Here is a 19,821-nt window from a genome sequence, read left to right as displayed (position 1 = left end):
AAAAATGTAGATTATTTTATATGGCATTATGTATATTTTCTGTATTTGAGGGTTTTGGGGTTATTAATAAATATATTAAAAAAAAAATGTTTTTTTTTTACTTTTACTATAAAATAAGTACAATTAAACTACACATCGATCAAAATTACAAAGTTTTATGGATTGTTAGTTCAAAGTGGATTAAATAATAATTTAAATTATTATACAAATTATCTTTAACGGATTTTTTTTATAAGTATTCAATAAAAAAAAATTAAAAGCAGATACTGGACATTGCACAAGGTGTTTTTATAGTAAACATGAAACAATTAAGTACGTCATTGTAGTTAACTGATGGAAAAAGGATTTATTCTCACTTTAATGTCCTATTTCTATATACATTTTTTTCTAGAGTTAACCTATAATTAAATTACCTGTGCATAAAAATATAGTTTTATTATCATTAAATATTTAAAATATGATTAAATCTAAGATATAGGTAACAAATATCACAGGATAATATTCTAAATCCTTATTAGTATCACAACGGCCGAATACTGGAACGAAACTAACTTAAACAATGGTCTTCGTGCGACGCCTACAATTGGTTCAGTATTCAACTGTAACTAACCTTATTCCTCTTAAATTAAAATAGCAATAAATGTTTTAGTCATGTGCTATTTTTCTTTAAAAGGAAAATGTTTTTTTTTTAATCTGTTAGTGATGTCCCTGTTCAAAGATTATTGGTACGGTTGCACATCATACTTTGAGTTAAGCCCATCTCTATTTGCGATTGAGTGACGTCATTATTAGAAATGTCACTTGTATCAGTTTTTGTTTGGTTTTTATTTTTAAAGTCCTCGTTAGTATCGAACGCTTTATTTTCAATGCCGCTTTTCTCTGTTTTGGTTTCGGATTTCATTTCACCTTCTTTATCGTTCGTATTCGTATTTGCTTCATGTTTTTTATTCGCCAAATACAACCACCTGAGGAGAATTAATGTGTTTTTATGAGAATAACATTTGTTACAGATTACTAAATTCTCTCGTATTAAGATCTTATCAGTACTCTAATGAAATGACAGTTCACAAGTTAAACAAAACTAACAGTGAGTTCACTGAAACTAGTGAAATGAAAGAAATATAAAAGATAAAAGTTTGGGAATCGCTGGAGTAGTTATCCAACATCTTTCATTCAATTATTAACACATTATATTAAATATTTCGTTAAACTAACAAGTTAAGATACATACAAAAATATAACAACAGCTGGCACAGTAAGTCCTCCTCCAAGTAGGAAGAATGCTCCGGGGAACGTCTTTATTGTAGCAGTGTACACTGTCGTATACATTGGGGCATATACTAGCGGCATCATTGCTTCTGCCACACCAAAAAACGAATTCACTTTACCTATAAAATGTTCATTAAAGCTCTATTAATCTTTACCGTAGAATTTCACCTATTTCGCTTCTCAATATATCACTAACATTATAAATAAAAAAGTTTAGATGGATGTTTGTCTACCCATCTCCAGAACGGCTCGACGGATCATATTAAAATTTGGCACAGATGTAGGACATAGTCTGAAAAAACACATAGACTACGCGAAGACGGAGTCTCAGGCGACAGCTAGTTAAATCTGGAGCTGAGTTTTTTTTATTCAATTTAAATCAAGCAAAGGATATTAGTGTAATGCGTAGATGCCTTCAGGGTAAAATAGTAGTTTCATTTGTAATACCATCGACTTATCTCCTTTAATTTCTGCACAGACCCACAATGGTGTTAAGTAAATAGTGCCAAATTAAAAAGAGTTTGTATTATCACTTGTAAATATTGACTTATGTTCTTACCCAATTCATCTTTGTCCACTAATTTTGATACCATCGATCTCATTGCAATAAATGATGTCCCGTTAAATATTTCGATCAAAGGAGCTGTAAGAAATCAAAATTGTAAATAAACAAAAACCGTGTAATAAAGTTAAGGGCACATTAACTTACCTATGTATATGTGCCAAGTCTTCGTCGCGAAGGCGTACATAAAGCCTGATAAAATTTTACTCGTGCATGAAATTACACCAATGATGGCATCGTCAAACTTTAGTATGTGACTGAAAACTCCAACGGAGAACAGCGTTCCTGAAAAAAGGTATTCATAAGGTAATTTTAAGATTAAATTTGTTTCAAACTTTAGTACGACGTGAATCAGTACAAGCAATTTATAATCCGCTTTTTCACTAAGCGTATGACGATGACGTGTGTCACTATTGCTTCGGTAAAAAAGAGTAACGTCAGTGGAAATAATCATTAATACTTTTCTAAGAAAAAGTCTCTAGTCGCTAGTATAATACTATGGTAATAATTAGGAAATAATAGGTGATTTTATAAATAAATGTATACATTACCGACTAGTGAAGTACACATGGCGTAAGTTGAAAACATACTAAAATCAACTTCGTTCCAGTTAAAACGGTATCTAGTGAATAGATACATAACCGACATCTCGCCTGAAAACACAAAGAAAAAAGTAATTGTGATCTTAACACTACTTATTATAAATGGAAAAGTTTAGAAGGATATTTGTTAGAGCTTGTAGCCTAAACTGTTGAACGGATCTAGATGAAATTTAGCATTGATGTAGAGTCGCAGCTAGTACAGCATAATTTCGTTGGTTGCTATTGTACTCGATACGCATTATTAGTGCTCACCATAAATAGGTCCAATGACGACACACAGCACGACTACCAACATAATCACTCTCAGCCTGCGGTTGTTGGGGCCTCGTTTGAAAGCCACCATTAACGTGTCCTTCACATAACGTATGTCAAAGAAATCTCTAAGCCATTCGCAGCAGTTGTTTGTCGGCTTCTGAAAAATATACAATAGTAAGGTCATTGTTTGTACAAAGACAAAATGATCAATACTTGAAACGTGCAGTTAATATACATTTAATTGTTATGTATTTATTACATCTGTTTATATTATAGTACTGCATCTTTGTTTATTATGGAATGATGCTTTCATCACTCATGCGTATAACATGCTCCTCAAGCCAAGGTTTGTTTGAGGATTTTTATTCTAAGGTAATGAGATGTGTTTATTCCAAACATTTTTTGATGATTAGTACAGACCGACAGTTTAACTGACCCGGTATACATATGTAATTTGATTATGATAGCTTAGTATCGCTCTACTGTGTACAATTTCCTTTACGTATCGCTGGCGTCATAATTTTTTATTCCATTTTCTGTCTATGATGGTTTAACGTATTATCTGACGGAACCGATAACAACCCTTGCACCGGGCCAGATGTATTTGTTTGACTATTGCAAAATAATATAAAATCACTCATACTTTAAAATTACAGATATATTCAAAACTAACTTATCTAACAATGAAATCTGATAAATTCCCTTAATAGGTTAAGTTTTGATAGAGTTAATAATGACGTATTATTATTTATGTTCTCCAAAGGGATTTTATCTGATTTAAACAATATTATACAACAGTATTGTTGAAGCGAAGTGCTTTTGTTGTTGACATTAACAATGATATTTCATAACTCGTTGACATAATTAAGCTGCGAAGGACTTTTATTTAATTTAATTATTTTAATACTGTTGCATTCACCTTTGTCATATTCGAGTGCTACGATTGTTTTAACATGGTTAATTTTATTTATAAATCGTACGATTTTTTAACCGACTTCCCTAAAAAAGGAGGTACCTACTCAATTCGTCTGTATGTTTTTTAAATACAAACTATGACGTTTTTGCTTCAAGTTTTTTCATCTAGGAATTCTATCTTTGAGATGATTAGCGATCTGACATAGAAAATTTTCAAACATAGTGTTATTAACAGATTAAAAAAAGATGATTTTAATTCGAATGTTTTTTAAAATTGTGTCATGCTTTCACGTACATTTTTGTATTCACTAGCACAAGTAACGACAATATTATTCTGTGCGTCACTAAGATATCTGTCAATCAACAGACCGGACCGCTGTCTCCGTAACGGGTGGTCCGATTTTGACGGGACTTTGACTGGTAGCTGGTAGAAAGCAGATACGCGTGAGTATAGACAAACATTTCCTTTTTATTTTCCATGCTAACGTAGTTCGCGGACGACAGCTTAGAATAATCTAGAAGCGGGGACCTCTCCAGCAGCCGAGTGTGACTCGGATCTGGGTCAAGTTGACGGATCTTTTTGTATAGTTACAATTCGCTGATCAGACGACATTGAACTTGAAAATCTTACATAATTATATTGATCAAACAATATTCAAGGTCACATCGAATGTACAATATGAAAAAAAAAATCTTTGGCCTTTTTCATTCATAATTGTTGAATAAAAAATCTATATTTAAATCTAATCCGTATAAAAAGGTGAACCGTGCCTTTCCGGACGTTAAGTTTGTTTATTTACCTATCCGTGACAATTTATTATAACGGCTTATAATTTTCAACTTAAAATGGCATTATAAAATAAATGAAATTGGCAATTGTTTGAAAAATAAACATGTAGACCTAAAACTCTTCTCATATCTTCCTTTCATTTCTAAAACTATTCTACAAAATACGGACATCATCTTTAAACATGATAAAAAAGGTTGCATCTCTACAATAATTAGTGGTCCAATTACATTGTAATACTTTTTTAAAGAATTAGCCACTTTTTCATAATATTTTTAACAATAAAATAACGACGGACATGCATCAATAAGTCCTGATGCGTAGTCGTCCCTGATCATCTGCCAAACGCCCTTGTCATAACGCACCGTGGGAAGCTGCCTTGATCGGTCGAACTGTTTTTGTGATCTGTACTCTACCATAATTAACTTCCGGACTACTTATTACTAGTTAATTCCTGACTACGTATAATTCTACCTCTGCATTATGCTCAATTTTGGATTCGATGCAATTTTGCGGTAAATCTTTGAACTAATAGACCGTTTTCATCGATTTTTCTGAATTAATAACAAAATAATTATAAAACGTGCAAGTCGATAACTAAGTGTTATTTTTAGTTATGTTTTACTTTTAATTCCCATTAAATAAAAAAAAGTATTCCATTTTTCTTCCCTTAAAGTTCAGAACAACAGTCTGTCCGTTTATAAATAATTTTTATTTTCTTTGTAAACACGAAAATATAGAAGTTAACTAAGTTAACTAATATAAAGGTAACAGGACTTACCGAATCAATAAAATAATTAATTAAATTAATAAATTCTATAAAGAACTCTTAATCAATCTTAAACCACATGAGTGATGTAAGATGTAAACTAAACGCTTGAATTTAATCTCTAGCCTCGAAAATAATTAATCTATAGGTCAACTAGACTTTTGCAATTCACATTTAAAACTAACGTTTAAATATTTTTGCAAGATTAGCATGACAGCATATCAATATAAATAATATGATAGATTATTTATTATGAAAAAATACCTAACGTAGATAATCATTTTATTTATTTGTAAAGAAATGTTTTGCTTTATTTAAATAGATAATCGAGAAAACAGAAGTGTGAATAGTTAACAAATGATTATAAATCACTTTCTTTTAAATTATCTATACATCATCTCCCTGTTATTCTTTATGTAGATCGATAGTAAATTACTACATAAATACAGCAAACAATACATGCTGTTACTATAATAATGAAGGCGTTGAAGTATAAACACAAGTGTGCGCCATAAAAACAATAGACAATTGCAATTGTACAGCCAACGCAGGCAATATTTACAGCAGCCGCAACGCTGTTTGCCTAACCTCAGCACAATACAACAATTCATTTCCTTAACAAATGATCATTACATCAGCTGTTACAATTTTGTTGATCGAATAAGTGTATTTTAAACGTAAATTTTCGTTACAAAATGTCTTTATTTCTGATTGATAAAAAAAACATACTTACAATGTTCAAGTCATCCCTCTTGACTTCTTTTATCCTAAAGAATCCATAAAAGAAGCTCAAAATATACAGCGTTGCGCTTAAAGAGAACACGCCGTATAATCCAATTTTCCGAACTAAAATTCCACTAAGCGCTGCACCCACAGGCACACCCAATGAATAAAATAGATTTACGATTCCGATTCTCAATGTCCTTTGTTCCTCCGTGGTAACATCAGCTATGTAACTAAAGATTCCCATGAACATTGTAAACCAACCACCGGTCAGTGCTGGGAAAATAGCCTCAGTTACAGCAGCCACTTCTACAGGTAATTGGTAGAAGAAATACGTATTAACTATAAGGCCTATGCTTGTTAAGAATTCTCCAACAATTGGTATAAGCATGCAGAATTTTCTTTGCCCAACTCTGTCACTATAGGCTCCGAGAAATATTAATATGCCACAAGGTAAGAATGACTGTAATACAGTTTTCCATCCTGCAACTGACGCTACCAGAGTTTGTACTGCTTCTTCTTCCATTGTATAGTTCTCTGTCTCTCTTTTAGTTAGTGCATCACATATGTGATGTTCGAAAGCTAAATTGACACGACAAGCTTTTTCTAAATATAAATTCTGTGTAGCTAATGCCGATAGTACAGATGGCATCACATAGCACGCTAAAATTGGCTCCACCGTAATCAATGAGAACATATGCCTCGCCTTTTGTATGAAATTTAAATCGTCCCAATTATCTCCAACATCTTTTTCTTTTTTTGTATCTACATTTGATTTTTCCTTTTTACTTTTCCTTATGCTATTTCTGATGTACTCATTAGTGTTGTTTAAAACCATTTTGTCGATAGTCTTAACGTTGGTTTCTATCTTTTTTTCATCGATCGCCATTATTGGTATCTGAAAAGAACAATATGAAATTTAGTGATCAATTAATGTTTTTTTACCTATTTGGAGGATCTTTGTATGTGCTGTGAAGACCTCGTATATTGTCTCTGAATCATTGAAAAGTACAAGTCATAACTAATATTGTATCGAAGAAATCTTTTGTTGATTTATTAGGAGGCTGAAATTCTAGAGTTTTGCTCGTTAGTGTACTAAGTTCAAATTACTTCTGATTAGTAAATGCATTAATGTCGCTAATACCGGACGTAATGGCCATTAAATGATTACCGCGTGTCTTGTGACCGTTGGCAGACGGATAGTATCCACTTTACGTAGCTACTGAAGTTTTATCATGTCCCATTGTACAATTTCCATCCAGTCACGGAAAGAAGTGTTTTAACAACGTATAATGCTCTTAGTTTTTATCTCGTTTCAGCGTCGAACTTAAAGCAAGATAAGACACGGACGTTTGTAATCGAGAGACATCTTACAATGGACAATGATTTCCTGGACTTTTATTCTATTGGAATTTAAAATGGTTTGTTTAATTTAACAGTAAAGGTAAAATATGAGATTCATGTTATCTAAACGAAGTGAAATAACATAAAATATTTGAATTCTATATATCAATATTAATTAACTTTTATTAAGTCTATAACATCTCATTAAAGATAAGCGTAATGATGTTAGTGTATTACTAGTATTTGAGGTCATCAAAGTATTATAGTTACCTGTTGACTGTACAAAGGACAGGAAGGGGAAAATTTTTGCAGCAACTCCGAATTTAGGTACTCATTCCTAACCAGACGTATGTAAATATTTAAATGGTCTTTCCCCTTAATTAGTATACATTAAGAATATTTGGATGCGACATAATGAGATGACTTGTAGTTTTTTTGATGACAATCTCAACAATGCAGAGGTTGACAAAAACGAGCAACGTTATTACACAGGCCTTGTGAATCGCTAGATCGCAGCGTTCATTATCAAGGTTGAATTAGGGACATGTTTTGTCATTTCAGCTAAATTTTTATCTTTCCCACCTCCGCAGATAAAAATTTTTAGTAATTATAATTCTAAATTGATAAATGAAATGGTTTATTCAAAATTTTATTTTACGAAACTTATTTTATTAAACTTCTCTCTAGTGCCGTTAGACGTTATTTTGTTTTTAAATTTAGTTAGGTCACTGGCAATGAATAAACGAATTGATAATATAGAAAAAAATTGTCAGTGAGTGGAGCGATTACGAACGAACCACATTTTTTTATCAAAGAACAACAATAGGGTGTTTGGTTTTTATTAGATTCTATTTTCGACGTGTTAATATATTTTTAATAGTTAAATTATTATGTATTCCAACGAAAAACAAGACTTAAATATCGGTAAAAACATTTCCGATGATTGCCATAGCATTGAACTTTCTATTATTTTAGTAGGTACATAATAATTAAATCTTTGGCAGTTTTAAAAAAAATGATAGTGGCACTCATGATATTTCTAACACAGCTCTTTAAAAACTGGAAAGTGGTTTCTAAAAAAATAATCCACCTGTTGTTTACAACAACTAAAAAATATACAATGTTTGAACAATTCGCGAGTTTAGATCTAAAAAAAATGTCTGAAAAAAGATCAACCAACCTTCAATCACGGATCCTTCTATCTACAAAATGGCTGGCAAAAAACGCTTTCATTATTATGCTACGAAAATATTGTTTATTAATTCACTGTTTATAGTCGTTAAATATTTTTTTTTTATAATTATATTTATTAAGAAGATTTTGGCAATTTCTTATTTTAGATAATATTTATTTGAAGATTACTAGTTTACGCCCGCGACTCATCCGCGTGGAATAAAATAAAAGTAAGCAGCCCATGTGTTTTTTCAGACTATCCTCTACATCTATGCCAAATTTCATCGAGGTCCTGTCAGCAGTTAAGGCTACAACCTCAAACTAACATATATCAAAACTTTCGTATTTATAGTACTAGTAAATTACCCCATAGCATTATACATCATTGTACAGTTCAAAGAGTGAACAAACCAATATATTTTTCTTTCTTAATCCATTAGAAAAATCGATTATTAGCTTCGCTATACTAAGAACATCGTGACGATACGACTTGTACAAAAAATATTGATTGATAGATGGATGCTTCAATAGCCAAATACATTATTACTACAGAATAAGGTGATTAGATAAAATATTTATTTTGTTTCCTAAAAACCTTATACAAAATACAAGTATTACCTTAAAATGTTTGTTTTTGTATAAAAGATAAATGATAAAAAGCTGATTTCCATAACAGACGTTTAATCCAAACAATTGAATATAAAAGCCAAGAAGGAAGTACGAAATTTTAGCAAAAAATCTTTAAAACTCGACCTTGAAGATTTAATATGATTTGCGATTACAGCGTCGTATAGCTGACATTTAAAATTAGTATGTCAATTCTATACTGAGACACGATCATGCAAAAATAGAGAGCAACTACTTTTTTACAAACCATGTTGAGATCAAAAACCTCGATTAACAATACAAGTCAACTTCATGTTTTGTTTTAATGTTTTTGTTTCTAGTAATTAATTTTTTTTACTCCTGGAAAGAGAGATGGATTGCGTGAAAGGTGACGTGATCAAGAAGATGACTGAGATGACGGATAATAGTTATTTGGACGATGAAAACTGTTGCGTCGACCCTACGGGAGTAGGATAAAAAGATGACGAAGACCTCATTAATAGTCTGAATATGATATCATTAAAGAGGTAGTGACGACTGACATGATTGAAGACAGATTAATTTGGTGATCAAGAATTGGTGTACGGACATTACAGGAGTGGGATCAGTCTCTAGCCTAGTCTCTATTGAGTCGATAGCTCCGACATATATTTATGGAGGTAGTGCCCGCGTTAACATCTTAGCACGAATGGGCCGGCACGGCCGGTGTAATACCACGACCACACAGAAGACAGGCGTGAAATGGAAGCAATTCCGTGTTTCGTCTGATGAGTGTGGTGCCGGAGGTCTAATTTAAGTCCCTTTCTCTTTACCACCCTTTTCTTATAAGGAGAGGATGGGAAGGGGAAGTGGATTTGACGATTTTACGGTTGCTCGTTTGCCACCTTATGTTATAAAAAAAAGTCTCCTCCAATAATAGACAGACTATGTTTGAAAGCTTTGTGTAATTTATTTTAATTATTCCGAGCTTTAAAATATTAAAAGCTTCTTTATACTTTAAATACATTAAAGTTTCAATGCCGTGTGAATTCAGTGAGGTGAACGCAAAAATGGTTGAATCCGTTCTCTCGTTTGTCTGAAGCGAGCAAGATAAATGTCGGCCTCGGCGCGGATATTTGATTGCGGTAAAATTGCTGCCGCAAAATGGCAAACCATTACGGGACGTTAATTAACGTTCTGTTTATTTTACTGTACGGAAAATATCAATCTTAACTAAAATTACTAAACATTACACAAATATAAAACTTAAAACAAAATGTTCATGGTACTAAACATGACCAAGAAGGGAGTGGTGAATGAAATGACGGATGATAAAGTTATTTGGAGGACGAAAACCCGGCGCGTCGATCCTATGGTAGTAGGAGATGATGATGATGATGACTCAAGCCCCAATGCTCCGCAATAGCCTCATAATGTCGCGCGTTATTTGACGGTACTGAACAGACAAGCACAGGATGTAACCGACAAACCTAGGCACGTACATTCAATACATAGAAAAATTAAAAACCCTCGTCTGTTTAGTGTTTTATTAAAAAAAAGTATTGAAGAGACAAACTGATGTTTGTTTTGCATCAAACTGGAGCTCTAGGAGCTCATCTTACTAAACAAAGAATCAGTGTTTTGATAACAATTGTGACATTGTTTGAACAACACTTCCTACAGTTCACCGTGACATATCACTTAACGTAATGTCCATACTTGCACGTATTCGTGCATGATTTTTCAACTTCATATCGATTTGTTATAAATGTAAATAAAAGTAACATAAAACAAACTTATGTTTTGTTTCATTACTATCTTTATTTGTAGAGGTACACGAGTACAGGTAGGGTGGTATGGGCATGTTATGAGAAGGGATGAATCGCATGTAACAAGACGGACGTTAATTATTAATGTGGAGGTAAACCAGTAGAGGTAGACCTAGAAAGAGATGGATGGATTGCGTGAAAGGTGACATGATCAAGAAGAGAGTAATGACTGAGATGACGGATGATAGAGTGCTTTGGAATACGAAAACCCGGTGCGACGACCCTACGGGAGTAGGATAAGGCAGGGGAGATGATGATGACACGAGTACAGGTAGGCCTAGAAAGAAATAGATGGTTTGAGTGAAAAATGACATGATCAACGCAAGCGAAGGGAGTAGCGACTGTGATGACGGAAGATAGATCGAGATATGTAAAGGACGAAATCTGATGCGCTAACCCTACGTGTGTGGGATAAGGACAGTGAGAAGATATTCTTACTAGTATAATGAATGCGAAAGTTTCAGATGGATGGATCGATGTTTGTTAGAAAATGTATCCCAAACTACTGAACGGATCACGATGCAATTTGGCATAGATGTAGAGCATAGTCTGGAAGAACACGTGGATTATTTACTTTTAAAATTTCATAAATATGATTAATGATCCCCGTTACTCTTTATTTATTAGACAAAATAATTGCCATCAACTGAACATTTTGGCAGGAACTTTTGTATAAATAATTTGAAAATTACCTAAATAAATAACCGTCACTACAAACTGCTATCTTTGTAAGAAGTCAAATGTTATTCCCCCATTATGTTAACAACTGACCAAATTGTATATTTATATTTCCATTACTGAAATTACCTTATACTGAAATTACCACCGGTTTCCCCAGCTTACAATTTCCATTAACATAAACGTTGTGTTTATTCACACTAACAAAAAAAACTGTATGTATTTTTTTTTAATTCGACGTCACATAAACTGTAGGCGATACGTATTTACATTACTATTAGTAACGTGTGTCAAAAATAGTTGACAATGTGATTTAGCTAAATACCTATGCAATTTGACAAATTCAAATGTAAAATGATAAGTAAATGTGCAATTTATTCGAATTATTTGTATGTAAATTCATTTGTAACGAAAAGGATGACAAAAAAATAACATATTACTTAGATTTATGATAAGAATATTTTATTCCTGAATACGCCAAAATAGTCAAATAACCGCTGCCCTTGGACTTTATATCATTTATCATTCCCATGAAATTAAACAATGTATCAGTGATTTTTATTAATTATAATGTAGGTGTAATTTAATTGATTACCTATGCTGAAATATTTACAAACACTTCTAACTCCTTTTCAGTAATATTGTATTTAGTTTGTATTTTACTAGTTTTTGTCCACGACTTCGTCCGCGTGGATTAAAAAACAAAAGGGAGTATATGTTCTTCCAGACTATCCACTACATCTATACCAATTTTCATCGAGATCCGTTCAGCAGTTTAGGCTACAAACTCTAACAAACATCCATCCATCCATTCATCTAGACATTCGCATTTATAATATTAGTATGATAGGATAAAAAAGACGACGATCTCAATTCTTTTAAAAAGAACAAACCAAATGTCGTTGCAAATTTATGCGCTTTTACAATAAAATATTTGACCAACTTTTAATGACTTTGTTTAATTTATAATTGTAACACGTTCCATATTATTGCTATCTTGTTGACATGTGAATAATATTCTCGTCAATTATCATAAATATGACAATCTTTATTCAGATATAAAAGTTTTTATACAATAGGGCAAGATGAACAGGACATTCACCTGATGGAAAACAAATAATAATAAATCAATACCATGTCTACAGTCATATAGAAAAACATAATGCACTTGTCGACTGAACTGTCCAATGACAGTATATCAATAAGTACAGTCACAGCGTTTATTGGTTTATTAAATTAAATATTGATTTTTAATATCATCATTCATCTCCCCTACCTTAGTTACTCCCGTCAGCAGGTCAGCACACCTTTTTATCGTCCTCCAAATAACTCTATCATCCGTCATCTCAGAATAACTTTCTTCTTGATCATGTCACCTTTCACGCAATCCATCCATCTCTTTCTAGGTCTACCTCTACCAGGGTACCTCCACGAAACTAACGTCCTCCTTGTTACATGCGATTTATTCCTCATAACATGCTTTTCAATAATATATGCAATTAAAACTGGGATGTCATCTCCACTTACTGATCAGGACGTAACTATGATGTAACGCATCCACATTGTTCGATTCACACACAGCCAAGTTAACAATTTGCAGAACACAATTAAAGTCGCAGTGATTACTCTGATGTAGGTACTGCAAGTTAGGCAACAATGGAATCGCTGGTTATACAAGGTCGCAGTTCTATTAAAAAAAAGATAAAATCTGTGTTTATGGCGTCTTAGAGAATATTTTTCCAGGTGCCTGAACACTACTACAGTCTTAGCATAACTTTAACTAATTGCTATCGAATTAAGACTTTATCCACGATGTTAGCAAAAAGTGCAACGTTGTTTTTTTTTTAAATATTAAATCAGAATTATATTCAGTTATCTTAATTAGATTTAATATAGTTATGCTTCGCTTGTTTAGGAATTTTACCTTATGATAAGAACCGTAGAACTAGATAGAAGGAAAAAGAATTAGCGGAATATAGATATTGTAACTCTATATGGATGAATATTTAATAGATTTCAAGTTTAGTCGAAATAAATAATAACGTCTAGCAGTTTTTACTCACTGTTGCTTGCGACTTCGCCTGCATGAAATAATATTATAGTAAAAATGTAGCCTTTGTTAATCAGTGATAACATAGCTTATTAATGGTGCAAGTATTGAAATCGGTCCAGTAGTTTTTGAGTTATTTCAATATGTACAAAAATCCAACAATACAAATCTTTCCTATTCATACTAGTAGTATAGATTAGTTAATTTCGTTGCGAGGATAATGTTATACCAAAAAATATGAACAAACTATTTACTTGGTAAACACAAATGAAGTTACAATTTAGTTGTCAACGATCATTTATTCGAGTGGTTTGCGATCGCGTTGTCGCAAGCGTAAACTGTGTGATTAAGTAATAACGGAAAATGATGTTACCGACCATTATTATACGATCTAGCGTATTATCCTTAAATTGTAATTTTGGTTTAATAAATGTATTTTTAATTTACTCACTTCTTCACTTTAAAACAGATAAAAGTATATTTAATTTTAATTTAAATCTTCAAATTAAAAAAATAACACGTACCCATACAAATAAAATGTACATTAAATTATTTACCTTCTTAGCTATTTTTGACACTTTTCGTACATGATTATTTGAGAGGTGTATCCTTTTTTTAAAGGCTAGAAATACATTAGTGAAATAATAATAATATATAACAAAATATTAATCCCTTTAGCTGTCATCATGATCAACTTGCACTTATCCCTTATGGAGGGTCGGCACAGTATGTGCTGCTCTTCCATACATCGCTATCAGCCGTCAAATCTGATTCCACTCCTTTCTTAAGCATATCCTCTTTTACACAAACCATCCATACTTTTTTGGCCTTCCTCTTTCTTTGTAGTCATCCACATTCATTCTTAACACTTTCTGATTTATGTCCCCATCGTCTCGTCGCATAACATGTCCATACCACGCTAACCTTTTGCTTCACAATTTCTCCATGTAGCTGTACTATCGTGATATTAACTGTGGTTAATAATAACGAAGACATTGATTTCAAAGTTAACCCTGTATTGGTGAATGGCGAACTCGAATCATTACCAGTCACGTATGTACATATATTGAGATGGTACACAATACTCTGTTATGTAACTATTCTTACACCATCATGCGCTGAATGCATGCGAAATTCCAAATTATCTGCGAATCTCAAGGTCTAAATGGATTATTGAAGACTTTTGTAATGTTTGAAGACCTTTAATTAATAGTATGTCTGGAAATAGGCAAGATAAATGTTATAGACAGAAACAAGATTTAAATGTTGTCTCCGTGTATATCCGTGTTTATGTAAACGGCGTGAAAGTTTACAACTTGAATATTAGAAGCAGTAAAACCTACTTAGGGAATCCTGTTTGGTAATCGTTTCACTAACATCCTATGAACTATGATGTATTGGAGTGCAAAAAGTAAGTAAAGACTGGTCATATTGTACAAATAAATTGAATGCTACTTAATAGACTATAGGTACACTTGTACTAACAATTGGAACTTACTATGATTTAAAATATAGAAACACTAGCTGTTCCCGTGCGACTTCATCCGCATGAAATTATAAAAAAATTATTTCATTGTTTACATTTGTCAAATTATCAATTACAAATGTCAAAATGACATGACATGACAAACTTGCTTCCTTGATGTTGGCAGCAACTTATGGTCTCTTTCCCACATTAGGGTTTTTATCCAGAATATTTATCCCCTAAGTCTAGTGGCGTTAAAATATGTAGCCTAAAGCGTGACGCAAGTGTAGAGCTTTTCGTTAAAAAAGGAATTATACAAAAATATGCTGTAATTGCTGACATCTTAGGCAACAAAGAAATGTGTGTTTACGCTTTATTATAATAGTATAGATAGTACAAAAACATTTAAAATAAACCACATCTTTTTATGACACTAGGAAAATACGTATTTGCTTAATTAACCAACCACATACTCAAGAGACCTTTTTGTGTTAAAGTTAATCTTCATTATCAGAGGAAGGACATTTCAATCTTCTACAATAGCTATGTTTGTAAATTTATTTAAATTATTATAACGTTTTTCAACTCTACTAGACGATAGAGTGACGTTGTGCGTTGCGTCAATATTTGCCGTGTGGTTCAGTCGCCGTCGCCGCACCGCAGTTGAAAAGCACGTGTGGCATCTCTTTATGTATCACTAGCTTTCGCCCGCCACTCCGTCCGCGTCTGTCTATATATATACTAAAGTCCATTGAAATCCGTTCGCGATTTAGGCTACAAATACTAACAAACATCTATCCACCTAAAATTTTGCGTTTATAATGTAAGTAAGATTATTTACCTATCATTTCGTCCTCCATATCGATATATCTACCGACATCTCAGTTATTACTTTCTTCTTGTTCCTGTAACCATTTACGCAATTCATCCATCCCTTTCTACGCCTACCTCTACTGGTGTACCTCTCCAATAGTTAACATTCTTCTTATAATATCAATGCTTATTATAAACTTCTCTAGACGTATAGTTTATATCTGAGAGCTGAAGTCTCAGGTCGCTTCATGAAATGTCAAACATTATACAGGAAATGAATGATAAAATCATATGCATACAATGCACTCGAATTGCATATTTTATTACGTGAAGGTTATTTTTAGCATAACATTTTTTGCAATAACAAATAGCAAGTACTATTATAGATCCTTGATCTTTAAGATGTTATCCCTTACAAATCCAAGGTTAAGGAAGTAAGTGCAACAGGCTGCTTACCGATGTAATGAATAATAAGGAAAACCTCAGTCCAAATTCAGTTTATTTACTGTCATTTTGATTGTCTAGACTTTCATATCTGTACGCTCTTTTGCTGGTACAGTATGGGTGTTGGTACACGTAGTCATTATAAAAAAACTACCTGTTCCCGTGCGCATAAAATTATAAAATCTTTATTTATTGTTTTTTATTCTCAATTGCAAATATTAAAATGACCGTAACCTTAATATCCTTGCTTCCTTAATGTTGGCAGCTTGTAGTTTATGGTCCCTTTCCGACATGATTTAATAGGCTTTTATTAAAGAATGAATTATTCAAAAATATGCTCGTCTAAGATAGTGTTCTATATATTCTAAAATATCTACATATACTACAATTCACTCGGTTTGCAGCTGCTTTGTTGATGGTACCGCATATTAAAAATACAACCATCCAATAGCATTTGTAATATTAAAAAGTTTTAAAAACTTTGTTTTCGCATTCTTCCTGGCATATTATATGTTTTGGAGGAAAATAGACAATGGATATGAGTGTCCTCTCGTGCTTGTAAAATCTTCAATAGTTGAACCTTGATTGGTTGAGGTCGCTCACCGTACATAGATATTTACATTAGATAAACTTGTGTTTCCTAATATTAAATAGTTATATTAAATGTATTCAAAAATAATTTCTATTATTAATTTGAATATTTACCCCTTATTAGGGTAAAATCCGAGCACCTCATCGGAGACGTACAGTGAGCTGATGATGATTTGAATTTGTTCGGTAAAGTATACTTTTACTTATTCATACTAATATGCTTAAAACAACGAAATGAGTTTTACGCAATTAATCATTCGCAATGTGTTAATTTTCAATGGTGATGTTATCTTGAATGTAATTTTATGTTTCTGTCGATTTAAAATTTCTTGCCATTGTCGTTATTTCAAACAACTAAAATGCGTACGTAAATGATCAAGTATGACAGTTTGTACATCAAATGTTACAGACAAGGCAATAAACATGACATAGCCTATACTAATATCATGAAGAGGTAGTATTTGTAATTTTGTATGTAATGTATAAACAATTATTGGGCACATTTAAAAAGTTATATCACTATTAAAAGGCTACATTATCAATGACTAACATAGGCTTTATTTTTTTAATTCCGCGCAGAAGAAATCGCTTTCAATACCAAATCTATACTAATATAATAAAGCGTAAACACACACTAGTTCGTGGCCTAGGATGTCAGTAATCACAGCATATTTTTGAATGATTCTTTCTTTAATAAAAATCCCTACACTTACGACACGCTTAAGGCAATATGTTTTCAAGCTAGTATGTAACAATTTGATTTGAACGCTTAAAATTACTTGTTTAATACTTGTGAAGTAGACTGCTGCCGTCGTCACACTACTTTATGACTCGCGAAGTTTTTATGTAAGCACATAACTTTCTAATCTTTAATAGGTTAAAAGCTAGGACATGATTTTGGTGCTGTGACTAGAATATTTGCCACTACAAAATGTTGACAAAAAAACCAATAAAACATTTAAAATGTTGTCTCGGATGGTTTAGTGGTTAAAATAATGATAAGTAGTTTATTGAGTTCAGGATTCAATGCCCCAATGACGAAAAAAAAAATGTAACGAACGACGACTATATTAAGTGTAGGATAAAATTGTAATATTGGAAAAAAAGCGTAAAATAGTTTTAAAAATTTGTATTATAATTTAACTGACAGTGATTTTAAATTATTTTAAAAGGAATCACGTAAATGTTTAAATAAATAAATCGTGTATTCTTTTTAATTTTATGCAAGTTTAAAATAAAATTTTAAATTTCTCACCTTTAATCACTTTAATTTTCACAAACTAATCACATCACTTTACCAAAATTTTAAGCATGAAAATTTGATATTTCTTAATTTTTTATTTTTTAATTAACATCCATATTATAGAGGTGTATTGTGATGTCGCGGTTGCGCGTGATCCGCGTTCGCCTGTAGCGGCTACAGTTCGGCGATTGTAATCAACTAGTCAACTCTCCAAGATTCCGCTGAATCCAAAACGGACATTGCTACGTGTTGACAATATACATTACCTCCTTAGCCTTCTTCACTTTTGTTTATTGTTTTGCATAAAGGTGTTTGTTTTAGGAAAATTTACGTCAGTGCGTTATAGGATTAAATGATTACACAAATGGAATTAATTTAACATTTATAATTAAATCCAATACAAATTTATGAATCTACTAGCTGTTGCTCGCGACTTTGCCCGCGTGATTTTAAAAAAATAGCCAATATTACTCTGATAACGTAGCTTTTTAATGGTGTAAGAATTTTTGAAATCGACATAATAGTTTTTGAGTTATTTCAATAAATACAAAAATACAAATCTTTCCTCTTTATAATATACGCGTAGATAAACGAAAGTTGAAATAAATGAATTGCATAACTATTTTAGTTAAATTATAATTAATTAATTAATGATCTAAACTGAATTTTCAAATAAATCATTTAATGTATTACATAATAGCACCTTAAAAAGTAATCGATTTCCAAGTAACTTACCAATTGATTAATACATCGATTTAAGAAACATAATTAGAGATGTACAACCACGAAAATAGCGGATGCAGATTTTTTTATAAAAGCTAAGGACTTTCTACACTTTGTTGCTTGCAGTAAAATGTTTAAGTGTTGACCACAAACATGTGAAGAAACGTATGATCTTCTTCATACAGTTATTTACTTAAGTACATACAAAGTCATACATTTAAAAAAGCGAATAGTTTCAAGAATATACCTATTTGATATTGATTGTTCTCGAACGAAATAAGCAGCAAGTAATACTGTTGAATAATAATGTTTTTTTTAGAATATAAACATTACAAAAATCCTTCTGGTAAGTATATAAGTATATGTATTTTAAAGTTTTATCGAACATGACCTTGTGATTTTATTGTCCGCTATTTGAAGATGTTACAAATACGAGTACATGTTATAATAACTATAGTGCAAGACTTTTAATGATGGATGTTTGATAGAGTTTGTAGCTTAAACGGCTGAACGGATCACGATTAAATTTGGCATAGATGTAAGGTCTGGAAGAATACATAGGCTACTTAATTTCATTTTTTTGTGTCCACGCGGATGGAGTCGCGGGCGAAAGCGAATATTAAATACAAGTCTGTTTCAATGTTTTGCATAACACAAAACACATTTTTTATATTTTGATCTTGTTATCTAAATGTATCGCAAATTAATTTTGTTTACAAAAAATAAAATAACGTGCACATAGTTAGATATTTTCAACCTTGATTTAATTTTTTGTTTCTGTTTAGGATTGTTTATGGAATATTTAGAAGGGTGCCAAATCGAAATTTAATTGTTAATGTATAAGTTATTTTTTTTATTTACATTGCTTTATTGCTTTATTTATTGTAACTATTTTCAAAGTAAAGTATAATTATCTTGATTTATATCTCTACATTCTTAGTACATTTGCATCGATAGCTATAGCTAAATACTTAATGCTGATGTAGGTAATTAAGAGCGAG

The 19,821-nt window shown here is 31.9% G+C and overlaps 1 protein-coding gene across 1 annotated transcript; it reads right to left on the bottom strand.

The window, feature by feature from the left end:
- Window positions 1-144: 144 nt before the first annotated feature.
- Window positions 145-18,267, bottom strand: LOC106106264 (solute carrier family 46 member 3-like). Its single transcript, XM_013286815.1, has 8 exons — window positions 18,110-18,267; window positions 5,893-6,780; window positions 2,686-2,845; window positions 2,383-2,484; window positions 1,979-2,116; window positions 1,829-1,912; window positions 1,232-1,388; window positions 145-965 (listed from the first exon to the last, which is right to left on the bottom strand). Exons 2-8 carry the CDS (start codon window positions 6,769-6,771, stop codon window positions 713-715), a joined length of 1,773 nt encoding a protein of 590 aa, XP_013142269.1. The 5' UTR covers window positions 6,772-6,780; window positions 18,110-18,267; the 3' UTR covers window positions 145-712.
- Between the last annotated feature and the right edge of the window lie 1,554 nt (window positions 18,268-19,821).

This window comes from Papilio polytes, unplaced genomic scaffold (genome assembly GCF_000836215.1).
Source record: "Papilio polytes unplaced genomic scaffold, Ppol_1.0 DF822289.1, whole genome shotgun sequence".
NCBI classification, from domain to species: domain Eukaryota; kingdom Metazoa; phylum Arthropoda; class Insecta; order Lepidoptera; family Papilionidae; genus Papilio; species Papilio polytes.
Note: the sequence above shows the minus strand (reverse complement) of the source record. Positions and strands in the feature narration are given on the sequence as shown.